Consider the following 27,069-nt stretch of genomic DNA (forward strand, 5'->3'; position numbering starts at 1 on the left):
ACATGTGCAGTAGAACATGGGCACACATTCTGGGCACCTGAAGAAAAACAAGTTTGCCATCACTACTCTACACTATTTCTGACAAATGGCAGTCCAATCTCTTCTTGAAAGTCTCAAGTGATGCAGCTCCCATAACTTCCGAAGGCAAGTTGTTCCATCAGTTGATTGTTCTGTCAAAACGTTCCTCCTCCGAATCTCTCCTTGATCAGTTTCTATCCATTATTCCTTGTCTGGCCTGCAGGTGCTTTGGAAAATAGCTTGACACCCCCCCCCCCCTCTCTGTGGCAGCTCCTCAAATATTGGGACACTGCTATCATCTCTCCCCTGGTCCTTCTCTTCCTTAGACTAGCCATGCCCAATTCCTGTAACTGTTCTTCATATGTTTTAGTTTTCAGTCCCCTAATTATCCTAGTTGCTTTCCTCTGTACCTTTTTTCCAGAGTCTCAACATATATTTTATAGTGTGGTGATCAAAACTGAATGCAGTATTCCAAATGTGGCCTTACCAAGGCATTATAAAGTGGCATTAACATTTCACAGGAGCTTGATTCTATCTCTCTGTTAATGCAGCCTAGAACTGGGTTGGCTTTTTTAGCTGCACATTGCTAGCTCATGTTTAAATGGTGGTCCACTAGAATTTCTATATTCCCCTCACAGTTACTACTGTTGAGCAAGATAACACATATACTTTATCTGTGCATTTTGTTTTTCTTGCCTAAATGTAGAACCTTACTTTTTTCATCATTGAATTTCGGTTTTTTTAGGTAGCGTCAAGTCTGTCAAGATTCTTCTGTATTTTGAGCCTATCTTCTGGAGCACTGGCTAGTCTTGCCAGTTTGGTGTCATCTGCAAATTTGATGAGTTCCCCATCTATCCCCTCATCCAAGTCATTGATGAAGATGTTGAAGAGTACTGGGCCTAAAACAGAGCCTTGGGGTCCTCCACTGCATACTTTCCTCCATGTAGATACAGTTGCATTAAGCACTACATTTTGACTGCAACTGCTCAGCCAGTTTTGAATCCATCTGGTGGTGTTGCTGTCTAACCCACATTTTGCTACTTTTTCTAGTAGTAAGTTATGGTCTACTTTATCAAATGCCTTATTGAAGTCTAACTAATTATATCAACAGCATTCCTCTGGTCTACTAATTTTATCACTTTGTCACGGGCCTGAATCCAGACTGCTGGGGACCTATATAATCGGCTTTTTCCAAGGACCGCTGGAGTTGGAGCACCACCACCTTCTCGACAACCTTCCCCATAAAGGGAAGGTTGGAGACTGAACGGTAGTTATTAAGCACGGCTGGGTCCAGGGAAGGCTTCCTGAGGAGGGGGCACACAAGTGCCTCCTTATAAGGAGCTGGAAAGGACCCCCTCCCCAAGGAGGCATTGACAATCTCCTGGACCCAGCTCCATGTCACCTCCCTGCTGGCCGAAACCAGCCAGGAGGGACACGGATCCAGTAAACAGGTTACAATGAATACTTACAAATATATATAATTTCAAAATCAGTAGTAGAAAGTGAGACCCCAGGCAAGAAGGTTGTCACTGGAAAAGAACAACAATGCGCTACAAGTAGTATAAGAAAGGATGGCGTAGGAGCCTGAATGTTGACAAAACTTAATGACAAAAAAGACCGATCTAGAATAGAAGAAAATAAACAAACGGAACATACAAAGCATGACTCCTAGGAAGCTAAGCATCATCAAAAAAGAAATAACAACGATCAAAAGAGCATTCTCAGCACCAGTAAGAGCAACTGAAAAAGCAAATGGTCAGATGGATGTATAGTGTGCTATTTTATAAATGAAAAGATGAGAACGAATGGAGGAGCACTAATTAAAAAAAACCAAGAACATCACCAACTCAGCTGAAATCTGCCTGCCGCCATACAGTATAGAATAATGGCTCTTTGCATGCAAGTTTTGCTTCACAATTTCCAAAACTTATTCACTAACCACAGATGTATCTGAAAAGCAGACACAATGGTTTTATGCCAACAGTCAAGAACATTCATATTCAACAAATGTGAAAAGGAAATATTCTGTTTATATGTACGCATCTATGTATGATTTCAGTGCCCAAACTGAAAGCAAAGATGCATCAGAAATATTGGCAGATTCAATGTAAATCCAGAGAATGAGCATTGCAAATATGTGGGTGGAAAATAGAATTCTTTTTGCCCTAAAACATTTACTATATAAATAAAGAGCAGATATTGGGAGGAAACTGAATGAAAAGCAAATGAAAATGAAAATGAAAAAATACATTGAGGAATCATAGCAACATACCTCCACCACATAACAAACTGAAATCTGAAGAACAGTCAGAAATATTGAGACATGAATTAGCAAAAGACATTGGAACAGCTGCCAGAAAGAAAAGCCCCTGGAGCCAACAGCATGCCATGAAAACCAACATAACAACAGAAATATGAGACAATTACAATTGGCTGGAAAACTGGGAAAGGGTAGTGTTTATTCCAATACAAAGAAGGCTAAAAAAACACAACTGAGTCAGTTAATAAAAGTTAACATAATTTAGATCTGTAAAAGCACAGACATTAATCTTATTACCAAACGGAGGACAGTAATTTGTATTGTTTTTCTACATTGTGTGAAAGTTGGACTATAAAAAAACTGAAAGAAGCAAACTAGACTCCTTGAAAATTTGGAGATGGTTACTGCAACTAAAATAAAACTTTAGAAGATAGACATAGTTACTGTAAGATATTCATAATGGAGTTTGGATAATAAGTGAGATGGTCAAGTTTTCTCAACATACCAAGATGTTCAAAAAAGAATTTCACAGAGCTCCAAAATAACCATGTAACTTAGTGTAAAACACATGAAACCATAAGAAAAGAAACTGCAACTATAACTGCAGCTAAAACACTATCCTTATGTAAATCAATTGTGATATTACACTAGAAATAATGTACTGTATATCATTCTGATCACTGTTGCTTTACACCCAAGCAGAAGCTAAAAAGCCTCAGGTGTTGTAACCAACATCTGGGGCTTTTAACTGGAACTGAAAGCTGGTAAAGGAAGGTAAGAGCAGTGAAGGGCTACCAAAAATTTTACTACCATACTCTGGGCGTGGCTTATGCAGGACGCCCTGCATTTTCTTTCAACATCTTTCAGTGCAAATTGGGTGTTCTGGGGTGGAGCTCCGTTTTCACTACTCCACTGCGGCGGCGGTGCCCCCCCCCCCAGTCCGGGCAGCAGCCCACCCCTGGGTAAGAGCCAGAGGTGGGTTGCTCCTGGTTCAGCTTGGTTTTTAGAACTGGTAGCAGCAGTGGTGGAAGGCTCCACCCACCCACCTGTGATGCTTACGCACATGCACAGAATTGTTTTGCAGAAGCTTGAACATGAACCAGTAGTAACAGGTTTTAGAACCTACTACTGGTAAAAGCATATTAAATCATGCACGACATTAAAAATGTAATCAAAGATGAATTTGTGTTTAGAATTCAGGGTAATCCATCAAATCTAAGTACGGTGAGATTTAAAATCAATCTAGCCTCAATCTGCGCAACACATACAGTAATTAAAGTATATAATATAACAATACATTGGCATTGGACCAGAGTACCTCAGGAACCGCCTGCTCCCGTATGAATCCCAGCGACTAATAAGATCCCACAGAGTTGGCCTTCTCCGGGTCCTGTCAACCAAACAATGTCATTTGGCGGGCCCCAGGGGAAGAGCCTTCTCTGTGGCAGCCCCGGCCCTCTGAAATCAACTCCCTCCGGAGATTAGAACTGCCCCCACACTCCTTGTCTTTCGTAAATTACTCAAGACCCATCTATACCGCCAGGCATGGGGGAGTTGAGACACCTTTCCCCCAGGCTTTTTTTATATTTATGTTTGGGTATGTATATGTTGTTTGGTTTTTTAAATATGATAGGGTTTTGTGTGCTTTTTAATATTAGATTTGTTTTCGCTGGAATATTGTTTTTATTATTGTTGTGAGCTGCCCCGAGTCTTCGGAGAGGGGCGGCATACAAATCTAATAAATTGAATTGAATTGAATTATGTATTGTTATTGTGAGCCACACAAAGTCCTCGGAGAGGGGCGGCATACAAATCTAATATATTATTATTATTATTATTATTATTATTATTATTATTATTATATAACCTTTAGCATGTAAAAGCTGTAGAGATGGCCACTAATTTAGACAGCTTTTAATGATCTTGGCTTTTAAAAAGAACTCAATATAATCGTGGAGGATCTTGCTATCAAAAGCTGTTTAATTCTTTCAATACATCTGCTAGGGATCAACAATGAAAGAGAACTATTGCTTATGACTGTAAGTCTTCTCAATATATTTGGTTTGCCAGTGTGGAACACAAAATGCTGAAGCAGATAAGATTTTAGCTTGATTGTATGGTATACAGCTCAGGATGTTACACAAAACAACATTTACTGTCATGTTTTTATACTTTTCGTAAACAATTCAAAATCAGACTGGAGCACCATACAAATGTTCCGAAATAAACAGACATGTAAAGAGCGTCTATGTAAAATGGACAAAGGGAAATTAAAACTCCTAACATCCTTTCTCTGCAATTATTAAAAGCAGCCAGAGCTATATACCATTCATCAAGTTTTTCCTAATGAATAGAAAGCAGCAGAGTTTAAGATTAAATAAGGGTTAGCATGAGAGATTCTCAAACTCTGGCCTGCAAGTAGCATTCAGGTGATTAAAAATATTCAATATTTAACACTAGAGAGACTTGGCCTTCAATTTTGTCTCAACCACAAACGATTGTCAGCCAAACTACACTAGGTTCAAGAATTTAAGACATTCAAAATACGCACTGAGCTTTCTACTACTTCTTTCCTACATCTTTATCATTTAATTGTGTAGCCTAAAGACAAGCTATTGACAATGTAGCACATCCTCTGAAAAGGACGTCAAAATGAGAAAAAGACTATCCAGTGTTCCAGCAAGTGTCCCTCCTCGCCTTTCCCAAGAGTCTTTTAAGACTCATTTATGCTGCCAGGCTTGGGACAATTAGATCTTAGCCCGACCGACGAATGTTGTACAGTTGTTGTTTGAATGGGTATGACTGATTTTTAAAAAAACATAACTGGGGATTTTAGATTGTTTGTTTAATTTTAATCAATTGAATTTAAGTATTGTATTCTTATTTGTTTATTTGTTTATTTATTTGTTTTGACTTCTATGCCACCCAATCCTGAAGGACTCACGGCGTCTTACAAAAAATATAATACAGATACAAAAGATACAAAGCAGTAGAAGAAGTCGAACATAATGTCTAAAACTAAACCCCGTGATAAAATCCCATTTGCTATTAAAAAAAAACCAGTAATAATTGCATGCATACACACCATTCATAGAGTTTGGCCAAGAAAGGTGTACAATTCATGCTCCCCAGGCCTGCCGGCAAAGCCAGGTCTTTGTGGTCTTACGGAAGGCCAATAGGGTGGGAGCAGTACAGACATCTGGGGATAGTTGGTTCCAAAGAGCCGGGCCACAGAGAAGGCTCTCCCGCGCAGTCCCGCCAACCTACATTGCTTAGTCGATGGGACCTTTTTGTATGCTGTTTTTATATGTTGTAAGCCGCCCCGAGTCTTCGGAGAGGGGCAGCATATAAATCCAATTGAATGAATGAATGAATGAATGAATGAATGAATGAATGAATGAATGAATGAATGAATGAATGAATGAATGAATGAATGAAACATAGAAACATAGAAGATTGACGGCAGAAAAAGACCTCATGGTCCATCTAGTCTGCCCTTACGCCATTTCCGGTATTTTATCTTAGGATGGATCTATGTTTATCCCAGGCATGTTTAAATTCAGTTACTGTGGATTTGCCAATTACATCTGCTGGAAGTTTGTTCCAAACATCTACTACTCTTTCAGTAAAATATTTTCTCACGTTACTTCTAATCTTTCCCTTTTACTTACTAACTTTACTTATTAACTTACATGTGTTACTTTCTAATCTTTATTTATTTATTTATTTATTTATTTATTTATTTATTTGAATGAATGAATAAATAAATAAATATCCTTAATATTTCCTTACTATTCCTACTTAAAACAACCATTTAGCAAATAAAAACTCAACAGGTGAAGCCTTCCTTATACCTTATGATATTTGCCTGGTGGGGGGAGAAGGCTTTACTGCAAAATAAGAGCTTAATCCAGTCTAGGACAAATAACTAGATGTCATTTACTATCCAAAAGGTCAAAGTTCAGCAGACCCCCTCCTGTCAATAATTCTAATGCATACGCAATTTCGGTTTCTAAAAGGTCCCTAAATCAGCCCATCCAACAGCTACAAATCCATACAGTTAATCACATCTGAGGATGCTGTGCTGCTGCAGTTTGTTTTGAAGAGACCGGCTGGTCTGCTAGGGCTGTTCTGAACCTTCCCGATTCGAGTGTTATCGGCTCATCTGATTTACAGGACGGATTTACTTCTGAACATAAGAGATCCTAATCGCCCTAATGTCCCGTTTCTATGGAGATTCTCAGTCATCCAGGTCATGGTGGTCCCAAAGATGCTTTTTCAAAAGGCGACTGGATTTTCTGAATCCAGCCTCAGTCTCTAACCACTCACAGTGGCACAGCAGTTAGAGTGCAATACTGCAGGCTGTCAGCAGTTTGGTAGATCGAATCTCACCAGGCTCAAGGTTGACTCAGCCTTCCACGTTCAGGAAAATGAGGACCCAGATTGTGGGGGGCAATAGGCTGACTCTATGAACCGCTTAGAGAGGGCGGTAAAGCACTGTGAAGCGGTATATAAGTCTAAATGCTATTGCTATATTCTGGGGGTTTTTTGAAGACCTTTCGCTTCTCATCCAAGAAGCTTTTTCTTGGATCAGAAAGCGAAACGTCCTCCAAGAAAAATCAATTGCCTCTTTGAAAAAACACCTTTGGGATAAATGTCCCGTTTCTTTTCAGCAAAGAAACAAAGCTACTTCAGAACATTTTTTTTTCCCTTCGAAGAAAAGCCAAGGAATTAAACGACCCCACTTCTCCTCTAAATGAAGCCCGCCCCGTAAAACGAGGCCGGTCACAGCTTCTTCTAACGGGGCAGTCTCATCCTTTTATGCCACTCACGCGCTTGAAGGTTTGGCGGAAGTAGATTTTTCCCACTCGGGACAGGGCGTTTTGGTTCTTCAGCGCATGCGCGCGGGAACCCTTCCCGGAGCTTTTTAAGCTGTCGCGTTATCTTGCGCCCCCGTGCAAACGCCCTTTGCGATTCAAACGGCGGCGGGACGCTGGGTGTAGCAATAGCCTTCGGTGGCTCTGCTGGGAGTTTCTATGAGCGCCTTGTTTCGCAGGTTAGGAGTTTCGGGGAACAAGTTGGGAGTCTCGCCTGAGTGATGGTGTGCGCACGCTTTTGAGTATATGAACGTGATTTGAAGGGGGGGTTGGCTGAAAGCCTTTATTTATTTAAAATTGAATAATTCTGCGTTCGCAAGCAACTGAGTTCTTAACATCGGTTCCTGATTCATCACTTATTTATTTACTTACTTACTACTTACTCACTTACTTACTTACTTATTTACTTACCTATCTGCTTGCTTGCTTGCTTGTCAAACATGTACAGGAAAGTAGTTTGTATAAAGATGACATAAGTAAAAAGTAACAATAAAAAAAGGACAATAGGTCAGGGACGGTAGGCACAGTGGTGCATTTATACACACACACACCCTTATAGACCTCTTAGAAACAGGCAAAGGTCAACTGTAGACAATCTAAGGTTAAAGTTTTTGGGGTTTGGGGAAGAAACCGCAGAGTCAGGTAGTGCATTCCAGGCATCGAGACCACTTAATGATTGTTTTTTATAAGGGTTTTTAAAATTGTTTTTTAATATTGGATTTGTATGTCATGTATTATTTGTTGTGAGCCGTTCCGAGTCCTCGGAGTGGGCAGCATACAAATCTATTATTATTATTATTATTATTATTATTATTATTATTATCATTATCATTATTATTATCATTATTATTATTATTATAAACCAAGGGACCACAATGTGCTAAAGAAAAAGTTTTGAAAGTTTAAACGTTATAGTATGAAGTTGTTAGCAATAAAAGGGAATATTTTGTAGCCCCGGAGTTGAAATGGGGTGGTTGTTTTCTTGCAAATTGTTATTACCCAAATTGGGTAACATTATAAGCCTAACACCGATGAGGATGCCTAGTTTGGGTAACCAGATGCCTGCGAGAAAACAACCAAGCTTTGAAGTTGCTAGAATATGAAAAGACAAAATATATCTTTGATATCTTTATTTTATTTATTTATTTATTTATTTATTTATTTATTTATTTATTTATTTATTTATTAGATTTGTATGCTGCCCCTCTCTGTAGACTCTCTTTGTTTGGTCTATAAAGTTTTTTCCCCCCTTAGTGTAAAATGAACTCTCAAAGCACTTTAGAAAAAACATATATTCATTCCTTTCTATAAAATGTAATCAAATAAACTTACAACCCCATGAAATTGGAATGTATTTCTAAACAAACATAGATTACACAATGTGCTGCATCAGAATGGGATTGCCTTGTGTATTCCTCTAAGGCAGTTTATACATTAACCATTGTTATTCATAAAAGTATAAACCATGATTCAGTGTGCAACATGAACATGGCTATTTTTGATAAAAGTGAGATTTGAAGAGAAAGGGGTTAATGGCCTAAATAAAATTATTGTAAATTACTTTGAAGCTTGGGTGGCGAAAATCCCCTTATTTTGCTCCAAAATAGAATAGATTGTTATTAAGGAAAAAATTAAATTAAAACAATGGTTGTTTGCAATGCTCATTACTTATCCTAAAACTTGATTAACAGCTATTTTTGCCAACATCCTCCTGTTGCATACTATTGTCTTTTAGCATACCTACTGTCTAGAACCAAAACAAAATCTATTTCATTTTTTCATTTCATTTCTAGAAGGATATTTCTTCCAACAGTGACTACATTTTTTTTAGCAGGCTTGGCTTCATGCGTACTCTGTTATTGTAGGAGATATTGATCTGCTGTACTTTATATCTTTCAGACTTTAAATATCATGGAGACAGAAAAAACTAAGATCCCCATTTATATTTCCCAAAACTCCAAAACAACTCATATTTTAAAAGGTCTGTTAATGCATTATCCTACAATTAGAGAGTAATTATGTTATTTCTTCCTGCGTTGCAGAGTCTTTGCAAATACAACTTCAAAAGCTTTTCTTACCTGTGGCAGTTAATCTTAGATTAGCCTGATGTGAATTAGAATTTAATCAAACTTATAACTAGAACTATGTATTTAAACCTCATTCATCCTTTGAAATAAGAGTCAGGTAAGAGTGGAATTGCAAATCAAGATAGTATGTATGCTGTTATCAAATGTTTGGGGATGCAACCCTTATATTTTTATTATTTGTCAAGTTAGCTAGATTTCTTTGGATAATGCTATTTAAAATATATGACATCAGGTTCTGTGTACATGTATATATTTTCTGGGTCAATATCAATTCTGGCTTTGCATTTTAGAGAACAGGTTAGAAATTCAAATTCAGGCCTTCAAATTTGGTGACATATAAGAATAAGAAGCCATGTCTGTTGAAAATCAGAAATCAAATCAAGCTTTTGTAAGTGGACTTGATGAAGAAGTGATGTCTTCTCCTGCTAATACAGGGATTTAAAGATAAAAAAGCAATAGAAAATTTTTCTGCTGTCTCTTGCTTTATCCAAAGTTGTGCACAAATTAAATAAAAATACAGAACTTCAGGAAGAAAGATACAATCTTTTTTTTTCTTTTACTATCATGAGGATGCAGGGAGGCAGGTGGATATTGCCAGGCTTATTGCTTTAATCCTTAATATTAAAATTATTTTATTCCTCTGCCATCACATTATTCCTGTTATTGCTAAGTCCTGCAACTTTTTCCATTTACTGTACTTTCAAATTCCATTTCACTCTTAGGTGTTATAAAACCACCCTTTCAGTTTAGATCTCATCCTCAGCTTTTTCTCCTTAATGTTAACCTGCGGGCAGGGGTTTTCATTAATTATTTGCCCAAATTTTCCTTATTTGAAGAATTGCAGCCCTTTGATGATTTAAAGCAACAAAAGCAGAACCAAGGGATGGACTTGGTGCCCCTGAAAGATCCTGTTCATACTTTTGATGCCAAGAATCCTACTGCATGTGCTACTCTCAGAGACCCAAATCAAAGGTATATATACTTTTGCTATGATTACGAAAATATCTGTTTCTTTAGCAACTCCATTCCGTATACCACAAGTTCCATATACTTTCCTTTAAAAAAAAAGAAAAAGAATTTGAAACTTTTTTTCTTCCCTCCCATCAAAAAAGAAATTTGGCCTAATGTGTCAGGGCAGCTAAAATTAACATCTCTAATCAAAATGCTTTGTTTGCTCTCATTCTCTATAATGTTTGTTGTATTGAAATATTTAGATTTAAAATCCTTACTCTGTTGCAATATCTATTTGTCCATCTCATATTAAGGCTCACAAAATCATGGAAAAAAGCTGTGTTGCCACAACCTCCCAAGAAAGGAGGTCCAATAGCTACACGATCGTAAGTACTTGCAAACAAAATGTTCTCCTTTTTCTCCCCTCCCACTTTGTGGCAGAATGCCCTGGAATGGCTTATAAAACATTTTTTGGTTTTAAATATACCAAACATTTAATGTCTCTTTGAATTAAAAAAAAAACACGTTACAGCCTTATTTCACCTTAAAAAACAAACTATTCTGATAAAAATTGGAACAATTTGTTGTGAGAATAGAATAGTTTTAGCCATATAAGAAAAAATACCAAGCAAGAGTATCTACAGCCCAAATGTTGTACAGTGATCTCTCGGTTAGCGCGGGGGTTACGTTCCAAGACCTCCCGCGCTAACCGATTTCCGCGTTATATTGGTTGCGGAAGTAAAACCACCATCTGCGCATGTGCGCCATTTTTTTCATGGCCGCACATGCGCAGATGGTGGAGTTTGCGTGTGGGCGGCGGGGAAGACCAAGGGAAGATTCCTTCAGCCGCCCAACAGCTGATCTGCTCCGCAGCGCGGAAGCAGCGAGGAGCCGAAGATGGGGTAAAGGCAAAGGGGAAACCCCATCTTCGGCTCCTCGCTGCTGCCGCGCTGCGGAGCGGATCAGGTGTTGGGCGGCTGAAGGAACCTTCCCTTGGTCTTCCCGCTTGCCGCTTGCCAGTCCACACACGCCCCCCTGGATGAGCCGGCCACAGGGGCGAGGGGTGGGGATGAAGGGGCAGGACTTCCCGGGCGGAAGGCATGCTCGGCTCTGCCGCTCCAGCCCCTTTCGGCCGAGCCTCCCCGGCCAAGCAGCCAGGGAAGTCGAGCCAGGCGTGGCGGCGGCAGCGCTGCTTCTCCGGTCGCCCGGTCCTCTCCTGCCTCCTGCGCCGATGTTCCCCGCTGCGACGGAAGGCAGTCGCTTGGCTAGGGAGGCTCGGCCGAAAGGGGCTGGAGCGGCAGAGCCGAGCACGCCTTCCGCCCGGGAAGTCCTGCCCCTTCATCCCCACCCCTCGCCCCTGTGGTCGGCGGGGATGAAAGGGCAGGACTCCCTGGGTGGAAGGCGTGCTCGGCTCTGCCGCTCCAGCCCCTTTCGGCCGAGCCTCCCTAGCCAAGCAACTGCCTTCCGTCGCAGCGGGGAACATCGGCGCAGGAGGCAGGAGAGGACCGGGCGACCGGAGAAGCAGCGCTGCTGCCGCCACGCCTGGCTCGACTTCCCTGGCTGCTTGGCCGGGGAGGCTCGGCCGAAAGGGGCTGGAGCGGCAGAGCCGAGCACGCCTTCCACCCAGGGAGTCCTGCCCTTTCATCCCCGCCGACCACAGGGGCGAGGGGTGGGGATGAAGGGGCAGGACTTCCCGGGCGGAAGGCGTGCTCGGCTCTGCCGCTCCAGCCCCTTTCGGCCGAGCCTCCCCGGCCAAGCGGCAGCCTTCCACCGGGAGGCTCAGCATTCCGTCAGTCGTAGCGCTGGCTGTCAACTTTTCTTTTTAGCACTGGGGAGGCAAGTCAGCTCCTGCCCAGTTTTAAAAAGAAAAGTTGACAGCCAGCGATTGTTCCGCTGCCGCCAGCATGGCCTGGCTGGCAGCGGAAGATGTAACGGAGCCCACGGGGGATTCGCCTTCCTCCCACCCGCAGCCGAGACTGATCGTGGGCTCCTTCGCAACCTCGGAGAGCTTCCGGGGCATGAAAGCTCACGAAAACCAGGAAGCTCTCCGAGGTTGCGAAGGAGCCCACGATCAGTCGGCTGCCGGCGGGAGGAAAGCGAATGCCACGGGGCTGGGCTCGGCTCCCCCCTCGGCTCCCCCCCTTACCAGCCCCGCCGCGGAAGGCTCCATTCTGTTCCCTGCCGGCCCGATTGAGCGGCCGGCGGTCTCCATTCAGGGAACAGAATAAAAAAAAATTTATTTTTTAATATTTTATTTTTTTAAATAATATTTTTTGAAAAACCGCGTTGCAGCGTTTCGCGCTAATCGAGAACGCGCAAGTCGAGGGACCACTGTATTCTGAAATGTTTTATAAGCCTCTAATTCAGTGGTTCTCAACCTGGGGGTCGGGACCCCTTGGACAAATTTCCCATGGTGTTAGAAACTAAAGCTTCTATACTGGCGACTTGGAACATATTTTTGCTATCCGACCAATCAGACATTAACAGTGGGGGTGTCCCTCTGACCTTCCTGCCAATCAGCTTAAAGCTTTGTTGGGAGAGTTGGTGCTAGACTACAACATGAGGAGCTGTATTAAGGGGTCATGGCATTAAAAACCATGGCTCTAATTCCTTACAAAAATGTCCAGGTATTCCTCAACTTACAATCACAATTGAACCCAGAATTTCAGTTGCTAAGTGAAATATTTGTGAAATGAGTTTGGCCCTATTTTATTAATTTTTTTGCCACAGTTGCACAGTTGCTAAGTGAATCACTGCAGCTGGAAAATTAGTAACAAAGTTATTAACTGAAACTGGTTATCCCATTGACTTTGCTTGTCAGAAGGTTGCAAAAGGTACATATTTTTCGGAATATAAGATAACCACCCACCCCAAAAGAGGGTAAAAACTTGGGTGCGTCTTATACACCAAATGTAACCACCCTTTCTCCCACACACACACACAAACACACCCTTTGGCCTCTACCTCCCAGCAATTTGCCTCCTTGCAGCAAAAAGAACAGAACCTGTTAATCCAAGGAACTCATTATCAACTTCCTGACCCTCAGCTGTGTAGAATGTCCAAATTATTAGACTTATTTTTTAAAGACTGCTTTGTTATTATTCTAGAAAACAAAACGAAGAAGCCTTTTAAAATAAATGCTTGATTTGAAGAAGCCCAGTGCTACTGTATCTTCTTCTAAATAGCAGAGAATAACTACAGTGATCCCTCGAGTTTCGCGATCTCGATCTTCGCGAAACGCTATATCGCGATTTTTCCCACCCGATGACGTCACTCTCTTCCTTCCTTTCTCATCTTTCTTTCTCTCTCTCTTTCTCTATCTTGCTTCTTCCTCTCTCACACTCTCTTCCTCCCTCTCTCATCTCTTTCCTTCTCTCTCTTTCTCTATCTCTCCCCCTCTTGCTGGCGGGCGGGCGAGCGGGGGCATCAGCGAGGAGCCAAATCGGGCTTTCCCCTTTGCGTGGGCAGCGGGGAAACCCGGATCTTCGTCTGCTTGCTGCTGCTGCAGATCAGCTGCTGGGCGACGGAAGGAACCTTCCTGGGTCTTCTCAGGTGCGGAAGTAAAACACCATCTGCGCATGCGCGGCCATGGAAAAAAGGGCGCGCATGCGCAGATGGTGTTTTTACTTCCGCACCACTATATTGCGAAAAATCGAGTATCGCGAGGGGTCTTGGAACGTAACCCTCGCGATACTCGAGGGATCACTGTATACAGTACTTCCAGAAAGCCACATCAATTTTAAAGATCTGTAAAAGTATAAGCTGAAATGTAACAGTGTCCTGTTTAGTATTAAGATAAGTCATGTTTGGAGTAGATCTATTTAAATAATTGAGAGGAGTTAGTGTGACTACATTTAAGAAAACTTTCTGGCATTAATATACTACCAACATTTCTCCAATTCTTTGTTATTTCTATGGGTCAGGCATACATGCACAGAAATAAACAGCAAAGAGTGTACAGTGTTCCCTCAATTTTTGCGAAAAGTCTATACAGTAATACCTCATGATACGAACTTAATTGGTGCAAGGAGGAGATTCGTAAGACGAAAAGTTCGTAAGACGAAACATTGTTTCCCATAGGAAACAATGTAAAGTCAATTAATCCGTGCAACCAAAAAAACCCCCGCAAAAAAACGGCTTTCCGGCTGTTTTAAAAGGTGACAGCCGGCCTGGGGGGCTTCCCAGCACCCACCCGGGTTCGGGGTTCGGGGGGGTGCTGGCAAGCCCCCCAGGCCGGCTGCGACCTTTTAAAACACCCGTGCCGCTTCGCAGCTGTCTCCTGAAGCCGAACGCGGAAGTTCGGCTTTGCCGTTCGGCTTCAGGAGACAGCTGCAAAGCGGCGCGGCTCTTTTAAAAGGTCGCAGCCGGCCTGGGGGGCTTGCCAGCACCCCCCTGAACCCGGGTTCGGGGTTCGGGGGGGTTCTGGCAAGCCCCCCAGGCCGGCTGCGACCTTTTAAAACACCCGCGCCGCTTCCCATCTGTCTCCTGAAGCCGAACGGCAAAGCCGAACTTCCGTGTTCGGCTTCAGGAGACAGATGGGAAGCGGCGCGGGTGTTTTAAAAGGTCGCAGCCGGCCTGGGGGGCTTGCCAGCACCCCCCCGAACTCCGAACTTTTGCCGAACTTCCGGGTTCAGGGTTCGGGGGGGTGCTGGCAAGCCCCCCAGGCCGGCTGCGACCTTTTAAAACACCCGCGCCACTTCGCAGCTGTCTCCTGAAGCCGAACGCTAAAGCCGAACTTCCGCGTTCGGCTTCGGGAGACAGATGGGAAGCGGCGCGGGTGTTTTAAAAGGTCGCAGCCGGCTTGGGCTTGCCAGCACCCCCCCGAACCCCGAACTTTTGCCGAACTTCCGGGTTCGGGGTTTGGAGGGGTGCTGGCAAGCCCCCCAGGCCTTTTTAAACACCCGCGCCGCTTCGTAGCTGTCTCCCGAAGCCGAACGCTAAAGCCGAACTTCCGCGTTCGGCTTCGCGAGACAGCTGCGAAGCGGCGCGGGTGTTTTAAAAGGTCGCAGCCGGCCTGGGGGGCTTCCCAGGAACCTCCCGAACCGAACCCGGAGTTCAGCCAAATTTTGCCTCTTCTTACGAACTTTGTTCAAGTTACGAACCGGCGTTCGGGAGGCTTCTGGGAAGCCCCGCCGCCCGGCTGTTACCTTTTAAAACAGCCGCGCGGCTTCCCAGCTGTCTCCGAACACAGGTTCGTAACTCGAAAAAAGTTCGTAAGAAGAGGCAAAATTTTGCTGAACCCCGGGTTCGTATCACGAGTTGTTCGTAAGACGAGGGGTTCGTATCTTGAGGTACCACTGTACCTCGGTTTTTCAAAAATATTAATTAAAAAATACTACGCGGGGTTTTTCCCTATACCACGGTTTTTCCCACCCAATGACGTCACATGTCATCGCCAAACTTTCGTCTGCCTTTAATAAATATTTTTTTTAATAAACTTTAATAAATAAACATGGTGAGTAATAATTTGAATGGTTGCTAAGGGAATGGAAAATTACAATTTAGGGGTTTAAAGTGTTAAGGGATGGCTTGTGATACTGTTCATAGCCAAAAATAGTGTATTTACTTCCGCATCTCTACTTCGCGGAAATTCGACTTTCGTGGGCGGTCTCAGAATGCATCCCCCACGAAAAGCGAGGGAACACTGTATATCAGTGTATACTGATATTGGCTAATTTGTGCAATTTGCTGGGAGGCAAATTGCTGGGATGCAGAGGCAGAATTTCTCCCCCTTGTTTTCCTCTCCCAAACGTTGTATCTTTTACTGCAATGCGTTTTATACTCCAAAAAATGTGGTAATCACATGATCCAACTGTCATAAATATAAGTCACCTGCCAAGAATCTGAATTTTGTTCAAGGGACCATGCAGATGCAATGGTCGTAAGTGTGAAAAATGGTTATACTTTTTTTCATTGTAACTTTTGGAACGATCATTAAATGCACTGTTGTAAGTCGAGGACTACCTGTATTTAACTTAAATTATTGAAATCTCTCTTTCATTTTGAAGAAAAAAAAGTGCCATAGGTGCAGCATTCGCTAACTATGTACAATTGCAGGACCAAATAAATTACGAAAAGATCACACAGTGTAAATATTTGGTTAGATTGTATCATGGAGATTGTACTGTATAGCAGTGTTTCCCAACCTTGGCAACTTGAAGATATTTGGACTTCAACTCCCAGAATTCCCCAGCCAGCAAATGCTGGCTGGGGAATTCTGGGAGTTGAAGTCCAGATATCTTCAAGTTGCCAAGGTTGGGAAACACTGCTGTATAGATTTGCATTAGTAGTGTGGATACATATTAACAATTTCCTGGCATTGGTCAAAGTTGGTTGATGGGAGCCACCCACAGTATATGAGCCTTATCCAAATAAATGGACAGGGCTGGACATGGACGAGAGGGGCGGCATACAAGTCTAATTAATAAATTATTATTATTATTATTATTATTATTATTATTATTATTATTATTATTATTATTATTATTATTATTTGGATACTGATATAGGCTAACCAAGTAGTAGTGCTTCTGGATGAAGACATTGTGGTGAATATCTTAAATTTTAATAATTTCTCTATAGTCTTCTTTTCCATCTGTAAAACAATGAGTATTCTTGATCTCGAAATACAGTTGTTTCCTCGATTTTCGTGGGTTTGAACTTTGCAAATAGCCTATACCACAGTTTTTCAAAAAATATTAATTAAAAAATACTTCACAGGTTTTTTTCTATACCACGGTTTTTCCTGCCCGATGACGTCATACGTCATTGCCAAACTTTCGTCTGCCATTGCTGATTGGCCGAAATCTCGCCCAATCAATGTTGTTATCGCAAAAAAATTATTATTGTTAATAAATAATTATGTTTATGAATATCAGGATCACTAAGTGTCTTATTCAATGGTGAGTACCAGTAATAATGATGAGTAAATGGTTGTTAAGGGAATGGGAAATGGTAATTTAGGGGTTTAAAATGTTAAGGGATGGCTTGTGATACTGTTCATAGCCAAAAATGGTGTATTTATTTCCGCATCTCTACTTCGCGGAAATTCGACTTTCGCGGGTGATCTCAGAACGCATCCCCCGCAAAAATCAAGGGAACACTGTATATACAAATGCAAGCAAAATTTCCATGTGAGAAGTAACCCTTATTCCTGTAAAAGACAGAGCAAAAGGCAATGCTATGTTTAGTCCCCGTCATGATTCATCACTAATGTTTGATTCGATAGGCCCATGAACAGATACCGACGGGAAACCGAACTCAGAAACAGAAACAAGTTGCTGGAGAATGTCAAGAGTGAACTGAGTTTAAAGGTGGAGGAAATGCAGGTAGGAAGCAAACAGGTTTTTTTTTAATTATGAGATGAACCAGGTAGAGTATGGGTGGTTCTTATAATTACCTAATTCTAATTAGCCTTTTGAACGTGTCTTCCTCTCCTTTGCTGTTTTCATCTTGTTGTATAAGAATGACAGGCTGGAACTTCTTTAAGGGTTTTATATCATCTCCCAATATATCAGTTTATAAGAGGATTAAAGTCTTTTTCTTCTGTTTGGTATGGAAAATATTTGAGGATTAATGTCCTCTTCTTAGAAGAGAAAATCTATGTAACTGTATTCTCTAATATACTGCTCGAAAAAATAAAGGGAACACTCAAATAACACCTCCTAGATCTGAATGAATGAAACATTCTCATTGAATACTTTGTTCTGTGCAAAGTTGAATGTGCATAACAGCATGTGAAATTGATTGTCAATCAGTGTTGCTTCCTAAGTGGGCAGTTTGATTTCACAGAAGTTTGATTTACTCGGAGTTATATTGTGTTGTTTAAGTGTTCCCTTTATTTCTTGAGCAGTGTATTTCCCTTTATAGAACCATTTTAAATTCTTTCCTATTTTTTTGCTTAGTCCAGAAAAAGAATTAAAAGTAGAGGGAATAATCTATGGGCTGTTTTTCTTTTTCTTTTTTAAGCTTATATTTTTTTTTTAAAAAAAACAATTGTTTCTCACAGTTCCACAAATGTAGCATTCTACAGATATGGATAAATTTCATGATTTTCCACGGTCCACATATTTGAAGGGCATCAAGTTAGGGGAAAACTGCAATCTCCTTTCTTCCGCTCTCTTGACCGCTTCCACTGCCAGACATGACCAAGGACAAAGCGAGGAAGCATGATAAAATAGTTTGCCTCCGTACATCTGGCTTTTGAAGGAAGTCATTTGCTTTTGAAGTGCAGCACCCTAACCTTCCTAGGTTACTACTTAGTTTTTGCATGGTATCCATTTGGATATCTCTCATAGCAAAAGAAAAGATAATTTGGTACTTGCTGTTAAGAATTCATTTTCATAACCTGGATCTATCTTCAATGCTTAGTTCAGAACCCTTGAGTTACCAAGAACATGCACAGAAGAAAATGTGGGATTCCAACAGATACCCAGGAGATATGAGTAATCATTCAATCATACAAGACAGATACATTAAAGGGTATAAAATAGTGTTTACTTTAGAAAAAATAACAGTCAGGTTAGACAGTCCAGTCATTCACATTCAAATCAGTCAATATCTCTCAATACAATAATAATATTACAAGCCTGTCTTTGTCTTACACATCAGACATACATTACAGCTTACAAATACATTAAACTATCATCGAAAGCAAAGAACTTACTACAGTGTTTCCCAACCTTGGCCACTTGGAGATATTTGGACTTCAACTCCCAGAATTCCCCAGCCAGCAATTGCTGGCTGGGGAATTCTGGGAGTTGAAGTCCAGATCTCTTCAAGTGGCCAAGGTTGGGAAACACTGGCTTACGACATCAGTCACAGTGAATCAGCAGAAAGAGCAGAAAGAAAGAATCATACTTTCTGGCTCCCTCTTATGGCAATTTGCGACACTACCTCTTAAAGCTATAATGCTTTCAATACAAACAAACATTCATTGTTAGCTTGTTTATATGTTGCAAACCCAACTGTTTTGTACATAGTGCTAACATACTCTGCCATGGGGAATGGACATTTCTCGCACTTGATATGTCTCTGCCTGCACATTCAAATATTGTGACTAGCACTTCAAGCTAATTCATGAAATAAGGGAGGGGAGGCTTCCAGATAGGAGAGGAGAAACGGATCAACTTTCCCTTTTCCAGGCTAAGTTTGCTATCCAACCGTACCAAAACAAGAACTATCTCAAGATACACCAAAGTTGCATTCTCCCCCATACATTTTTGAAATGATGGAACACTGAGTAGGGAATGAAATTCGCCCACCGAGCCAAATCCAGCCACCAGCACTAAGCTACTATTTATGAGAAAAAATAGTGAAATCCTACTTCACGCCACACCTTTTCTAAATCTTAAGAAATCTTCATCATTGCTGATATTTATGAAAGCCATGAGAGAATAATGTCCTTCCAAATGAAAAGGTTGCTCTATTGTACAATTCTTCATCTTTTACTGTGCCCTTATTTATTTTTTTAAAGGCCTAATAAAAACAGGTGCTTTTCTTAATCTGCCTTTTGGTTTGGTCTTCTGCAGAAGGATATGACAGATAAGATGAAAGTGTGTGATAGTCTTGAAAAGGAAAATGAGAAGCTGAAAAAATTTCGGGAAAGCTGCCTCTTGATATTTGAAGCCAAGAATTGGGACCCAGGTAAAGCGTTTAATATTCTGAGCCTATTCATTCATTCATTCATTCATTCATTCGATTTCTAGGCCGCCCTTCTCTGAAGACTCAGGGCAGCTTACAACATTAAAAAAATACATAAACCTAACACAGTAGAAATCAAAGTTAAAACTAAAGCAATTTAAAACTAGAATCTGTTAAACATACTAAAATCCAATTTAACAAACAAGTCGCAAACAAGACAATCGTATACGGTATTATTTCTTTCTTCCAGCAGAAGGCTAAAACTCCTTTGATGGTAGGGCTCTCTTCATGTAATTCAGAATGCCTAAACTAGTTTCCCAAAAGGTGATCCATGAGCCATTGGTGCTCTAGGAAACTTCACCAGGTAGCCTGACACTGTTTGTCACTATAGCCTGCACCTGCGTCCAAACTATCAGTCACCTGCTCAGTCTTTTTAATATTAAATAATTTTAATATTTAAAGGTATCTGTTGAACATCCTCAAACAGCGAATTGGTGCTAAAAGTAGTCATTGCTATACAGCACTTATACATAAAGCCATTCAAATGTTGAGTACATTTTTAAGTTTAAATTTTTAATAATAATAATAATAATAATAATAATAATAATAATAATAATAATAATTTATTACATTTGTATGCCGTCCCTCTCCGAGAACTCATTTTTAAATATTTTATTTTATTTTTTATTATTTCTATTTGGGTTTTTTTTTTCAAATATAACATAAAAAGAAAAGACATATACAGAAACATACACATACAACATTTGGGAAATGAAAGTTTCCCCACTTTTTAGGTGTTCGATCAGAAAATTTTACTTCTTTCACATAGTATTAATTTTTCAAAATGCTTTAAAAATGGAGAAGATGGGAAATCATATAGAAATGTAATGGTAATAATTATATGCTGAAAACATTTATCTTCTTAGAGATTCAAACATTTAATTATTTAATTGGATGGGGCCCACATTTTCCCATTGTTTGTTTAGTGTAGAAAGTTTGTGAAATATTGGCCTAGACCGGAAACGGCAACTTGTGTCTCCCAAGCCGCCTGCAGCTCTTTGGGCCCCTGCTGTGGCTCCTTTCCCATCACTGGCTGGCCTACCCCCCCCCCCCCTCATCTGGCCTGAGAAGGAAATGGCAATGACGTAAATGGAGAAGAGGCCGGGGCTGATTCTCTAGCACTGGTTGAAGAACATAACTACCCCCAGCCGTGGCTTCTCTTCAGGCAACCTCTTGTGACTCCCTGGCTTGCTGTGGCAAAGCCAGGAATGTGCGCATGCGGGACGAACCCGCCAGCGAGCACCAAAATGCAGCGAAGGCACACTCGGATGATGGGCGGCTGCATGCTTAGGGAGGATCTTTGGACGTGGCATCTCTCCTACCCTTAGGATCTGGTCATTGCCTTGTTGTGCCCCATCCTGTTTCTCTCCCCACCCCACACAGCTCTTTGGCCGAGGAGGTGGGCAACCCTCCTCCCCCTCCTCTCCTCCTGAGGGGTTGTGGGGGCACAGCAAAGCGAGGCCAGGAGAGAAGTGGCTCTGTAGCTGCTTTCATGCCATATTTGCGCATAAGGCAGCCTTCGCTTCCTGCCGCTTCGGGCTGGAGCTCACACCCTCCCCGCTTGGCCGAAGAGCTAATGGGGGGGAACGGATGGGACACAGCAAGACAATGGCTGGGTCCTTAGGGCAGGAGAGAAGCCACGTCCAAAGACCCCCCCTTAAGCAAGTAGCCATCCACCACCTGCCCTTTGTGCCTTGAGGGCAGGGGTGGACTACTTCCCGGATGGGGGGAGACGCAGTGGGTTAGGGAAAATGGAGCTCCATCCCAGAGCACTCAATTTGCACTGAAAGATGTTGAAAGAAAATGCAGGGAGTCCTGCATAAGCCACGCCCACAGTGTGGTAGTAAAAATTTTGGTAGCCCTCACTGCTTGAAGGTATCCCTATGCGCGCCACAACCAGCAACGGAATTGCAAGATGAGAAGAAGAGAAGCCGTGAGTGGCGATAGTTCCTCAGCACACAGAGAAGGGGAGAGAGAGGGAGAAAGAGAGAAATAGGAGAGAGAGATGAGAGAGGGAGAGAGAGAAAGAGAGAAAGAGAGAGAGAGAGAAATACCTTTTTCTCATAGAAAAGGAAACAGGGCCACAAAACCTGGGTAGGCGTAGCTGGGGGGGGGTCATGTGACTCGCGAGTGATGTTGAGTTGGCCACGCCGACCCAGGTTTGTTGCTCCTGATGTTTTGTTTAGTCTGGGAAACGGGTCCAAATGGCTTTTTGAGTTTTTAAGGTTGCCGACCCCCTGGCCTATGCTATGTAGTATAAAGTAGAATCTAGGTGGTTAAATGCAGGGAAATGTTTATTTTACTCTGTTTTGTTATGTATGGACTAAGCCACTTTAAAGTTCAACCGCTAAATAAATTATTAGATAATTAGTCATTCTTACAATTAGGCCAGGACAAAAACCTTTCCCATTTTTGCTGCCCAACTGAAGGTGTGATGGTTGAATGCTTTTTTTCATTCAGAGCGTATGCTCTGCCTCTGAAATATGATTCCTTTGTGTGACATCATTCTGGTTCATGGGATATTATTCGGAAACAGATGTTTGTGAATTTCTTACCAAAGGAGCAGCAGAATAACTCCAAAGTTTATTTATTTTATTTATTTATTTATTTTGTCCAATGCACAAGAATACACAATGAAGATAATAGAGGACACCTTTGAGGAAGTAGAATTAGAAAAAGAATAGAAGAGAGAGTATAGGATAAAATAATCAATGAGAGAATAGAAGAAAGATATAGGGATAGAAGAGAAGATATATGGGATATAGGAGAGACCATAGGACAGGGGACGGAAGGCACTCTAGTGCACTTATGAACGCTCCTTACTGACCTCTTAGGAATCTGGAGAGGTCAACTGTGGACAGTCTAAGAGTAAAATGTTGGGGGTTAGGGAATGATACTACGTAGTCCGGTAATGAGTTCCACGCTTCGACAACTCTATTACTAAAGTCGTATTTTTTACAGTCAAGTTTGGAGCGGTTAATATTGAGCTTGAATCTGTTATATGCTTTTGTGTTGTTGTGGTTGAAGCTGAAGTAGTCGTTGACAGGCAGGACATTGCAGCATATAATCTTGTGGGCAATACTTAGATCATGTTTAAGGCGTCTTAGTTCTAAGCTTTCTAGGCCCAGGATTGTAAGTCTACTTTCATACGGTATTCTGTTACGGGAGGAGGAATGCAGGGCTCTTCTGGTGAAGTATCTCTGGACATTTTCGAGTTGCTTGCTTTCTATGCTTCCAGTTGAATGAGAAGCAATACAGCCTTATGTATTTGAAATAAAAATAAACTCTTTAAAAATCAGTTACAGGTGAACAAATTTTGGAGGAGGAAGAAATGAAGAAGATGACACAAACGGAGATAACGGTAAAAACATGATTCTTTTACTATTCCCAAGGAGAAATATAATCCGAGGCAGTCTAAGATTTTGTTTCTAACCTACTAGTTCCAAAGCATGCAAATGGAAGTAGGTAAATAGATACTATTTTGGTAGGAAGGTACAGGCTTCAGCATATAGTCATGCCAGCCACAAGACCACAGAAGCGGCTTTGGACATAACGTTGTGATACAAGGTTGTTGAAGGTTCTGAGTGTGTCCCTTTGCAGTGATTGTTTCTGAGGTAGCTTCTCTATTCTATGGCTAGCTGCTGAATTTGGTTTATGAACCTAGTCGTGGCTATAAAATATAAACGTTGATAATAGTGCTATTTCTAATGTCTGCCTTTCAGGTTTTATCAGACAAACTTAATGATGGTCTTGAATTGTTCATCCAAAGGGCTAAAGAGGAAAAAGAATATATTCAGGTAAAACTAGGATGGATATTCCTCTTTGCCTTTTTAGATATATACCATACAACATCCGTGTTTAATATTTTTAATGCTTTTATTCTAACATTATTCTAACAATTTGTGTACAGTGTTCCCTCGATTTTCGCGGGTTCGAACTTCGCGAAAAGTCTATACCATGGTTTTTCAAAAATATTAATTAAAAAATACTTTGCGGTTTTCCCCCCCTATACCACGGTTTTTCCTGCCGAATGACATCATATGTCATCGCCAAACTTTTGTCCACCTTTAATAAATTTTTTTTTAATAAACTTTAATAAAGAAACATGGTGAGTAATAATCTAAATAGTTGCTAAGGGAATGGGAAATTGCAATTTAGGGGTTTAAAGTGTTAAGGTATGGCATGTGATACTGTTCATAGCCAAAAATAGTGTGTTTACTTCCGCATCTCTACTTCGCGGAAATTCAACTTTCGCGGGCGGTCTCGGAACGCATCCCCGCAAAAATCGAGGGAACACTGTATATCTATAGAAAAAACACCTCAGAATTTGCATGGGGTGATTATTATTTATTTGTATGTATGTATCAATTCCAAAAGACTCACTTTGTTTACTGAAGCAACCTCTGACAGATATTTTGCACCTAACTGACACATATAAGAAGGAAGAAATCTATTCTGTTGAAACTAAAGACAGGAGAAAAACCCACAAGTTGAAACTAAAGTAGATTTACATTGAATCCTGTACTAGATAGTAACACCTGTTAAACAGTAGAAGAGCGTGCCTAAAAGAGTGTGGCACATCCATTTTATTTCCTGGAAACTTTGAAAGGAGATGGATGACCCCTTGTTAGATCAGTGGATTCGTGCACAAAGTAGGGAGTAACTAAATGACATCAAGTCAGCTCCAGCTCCTAGATTGTTTCTTATACAGATGATCCTCTACTTACAATCATTTATTTAGCAACTCTTCAAAGTTAGAGCAGCACTGAAGAAACTAATTTGCAACCAGTCTTTGCACTTATAACCATTGGAACATCCCTGCAGCCATGTGATCAAAATTTGACCTTAAAAACGAAATCAAAACTGAAGAATGGCAACTCTTATGGAGCAGGAATCTTAAATTGACTCTAGCTATACCATATAAGGAACATTTAATCAAAATGTACTACAGATGGCATATTACCCCTATAAAATTAGCAAAGTTAAACAATAAATTATCATCCAACTGCTGGCAATGTCAAAAAGAACAAGGTACTTATTTTCATCTATGGTCGCAATGTAAAGAATCACAGGCCTATTGGAAGAAAATAGGAAGGTGGCTAGATGAAACTTTGAATTTGAAACTTGAGAAAACACCAGAATGCTTCCTTTTAGGCATTCTAAGACAAAATCTTTCTAAAAATCAAGTCCATCTAATTATCCATATAACTACAGCAGCCAGACTAGCATTTGCGCAATGCTGGAAAAACGAAGACATACCCCAAGATGATTTAATAATAGGAAAAATCAAATATTGTGCAGAAATGACTAAACTAACTATGATAATTAGAAATAATTCTGAGTCCTCATTCAGCAACTGCTAGGATCCCTTCTACTGTTGGTTAGAAAAAAAAGAACAACTTGCCTAATAAATGTTAAGAACTGTATATATTCAAACAGATACAAATCTGGTATCCAATCTTTCTTTCTTTTTTTCAACAGATGTATGAGATATCGATATATATATTAAAATTAGACTGGCTTTTTAAAAAATACCTCTTTATTTTGATTTATTCAACACTTTCTCTTATTTATCAAAAAATTTAAATATTAGATATAAGGAAATGAGCTACTAAAAATATATCTAGTTCACAATTGTAACACAGATCTACCGTACACCCTCCCACCCTTTCCTTCATTCTATTTTCTCTCTCTTCTTCTTTCCTTTCTTTTTTCTGTATGTCTGTACATCTGTCAACGTTCTGTGTTTATTTGTCTCTGTTCATTGTCAAATGCATACCGTTTAAATTATAATTCGACAGTAATTAAATAAATAAATCGACAGCTTCAATCTGTAATTACCCACTATTCGCACTTTCAGTAATTTGACATGTCTATGTTGTTAATTGTAACCAATGTATTTAATGTATATTTGTAAATAAAAACTTTTATTTTTTTAAAAAAAATGGGCAATTGGCTATCCCCAAGTATTTACAATGGTCGCAGCATACTGGGGTCACATGATCACCATTTGCAACCATCAAAGCTAGATTCTGACAATAAGGGTAAGCCTGATTCACCTAAACTGTGTCATAACCTTAATATGTGATTCACTTAACAACCATGGCAAAAATATCATAAAACAGCACAAAATTCATTTAACAATTCCCTTGCTTAGCAACAAAATTTCTGGTCTCAACCTGTGGTCCTAAATTGAGTACAACCTGTATATCAATATTCATAACTCTAGAATTTATTAAATGCAATTGAAATAGACATAGCTACTTAACCACTTTTTTTCTTTACAGAATGCTCAGACCAGATGGAAGCAGATAGAGGAGGAGAGGACTCATTTTTTAGAGGAGCAACAGTCTTTTGATAGAGAAATGGAAGAGCTACTTGCTGCCTTAAATCAGGAAGATGACTTCTTAAGCCCATCATAGACTTGTATTAAAATGTGTTAAGTTTACCATGGATCACTTAAACAATAACTCATATTTTTCAGAATAGCTAGAAATGTTAAGATTTGAAACTTAAGTTTAAACTGTACCTACCAGAGAAATTTAAAGAATATTTATTTTTCATGTTAAAAAACGAGAATGAATTTTTCTTTGCTTTAGAAGAAGTTAATCTAGCTATGTGAGATATATTCTCTGTCATCTTACATCTCTCAAGTTTTTTGTTTTCTGTTCCTGAAAAGAACTCTCTTCTCTAAGTATTCATTTATAGACAGAAATGTTTATACATTGTATTTCTATTTATTAGGATTAAAGAGCTTTACATATGTCATGTACAGGCTCTTCAGATTCCATCAGTCCTAGCTAATATGGAAGATTGACAAAAGATTGTGGAAGTCATTTCCACAAACGGGGGGGAGGGTATTAATAAAAATCAATTAAATTCTGAGTGGTTATATAATTTGGCTCAATAGGTGATCCATTTATACTGTTGATGTTTTGATTAAGTTCTTGATGTTATTGGCAATACAAAATTATTTAATAGCAATAGCATTTAGACTTATATACTGCTTCATAGTGCTTTTTCAGTCCTCTCTAAGTGGTTTACAGCAGTGTTTTTCAACCAGTGTGCCGTGAGACATGGTCAGGTGTGCCGCGAAGCTCATAGAGAAAGAAAGCAAGAGAGAGAGAAAGCAAGAGAGAGAAAGAGCAAGCGAGAGAGAAAGAGAACAAGAGAA

The 27,069-nt window shown here is 40.5% G+C and overlaps 1 protein-coding gene across 1 annotated transcript; it reads left to right on the plus strand.

Moving 5' to 3' along the window:
- The first annotated feature begins 7,239 nt into the window (after window positions 1–7,239).
- KNSTRN (kinetochore localized astrin (SPAG5) binding protein) lies at window positions 7,240–26,889 on the plus strand. Its single transcript, XM_070734265.1, has 8 exons — window positions 7,240–7,334; window positions 9,055–9,136; window positions 10,079–10,214; window positions 17,422–17,521; window positions 19,724–19,838; window positions 23,195–23,256; window positions 23,618–23,692; window positions 26,183–26,889. The coding sequence occupies exons 2-8, from the start codon at window positions 9,067–9,069 to the stop codon at window positions 26,315–26,317; spliced, it is 693 nt and encodes a 230-aa protein (XP_070590366.1). The 5' UTR covers window positions 7,240–7,334; window positions 9,055–9,066; the 3' UTR covers window positions 26,318–26,889.
- Window positions 26,890–27,069: the final 180 nt, after the last annotated feature.

Source organism: Erythrolamprus reginae, chromosome 1, assembly GCF_031021105.1.
Source record: "Erythrolamprus reginae isolate rEryReg1 chromosome 1, rEryReg1.hap1, whole genome shotgun sequence".
In the NCBI taxonomy this organism is placed as follows: Eukaryota; Metazoa; Chordata; class Lepidosauria; order Squamata; family Dipsadidae; genus Erythrolamprus; species Erythrolamprus reginae.

What these genes read in the sequence shown, in the direction of transcription:
- KNSTRN (XM_070734265.1), top strand. Translation starts at nt 9,067, where the DNA reads ATGGAGACAGAAAAAACTAAGATCCCCATTTATATTTCCCAAAACTCC. An exon ending in AACAACTCATATTTTAAAAG is followed by an intron (nt 9,137 to 10,078) that starts GTCTGTTAATGC and finishes CCTTATTTGAAG; the next exon opens with AATTGCAGCCCTTTGATGAT. An exon ending in AGGAAAAAGAATATATTCAG is followed by an intron (nt 23,693 to 26,182) that starts GTAAAACTAGGA and finishes TTTTCTTTACAG; the next exon opens with AATGCTCAGACCAGATGGAA.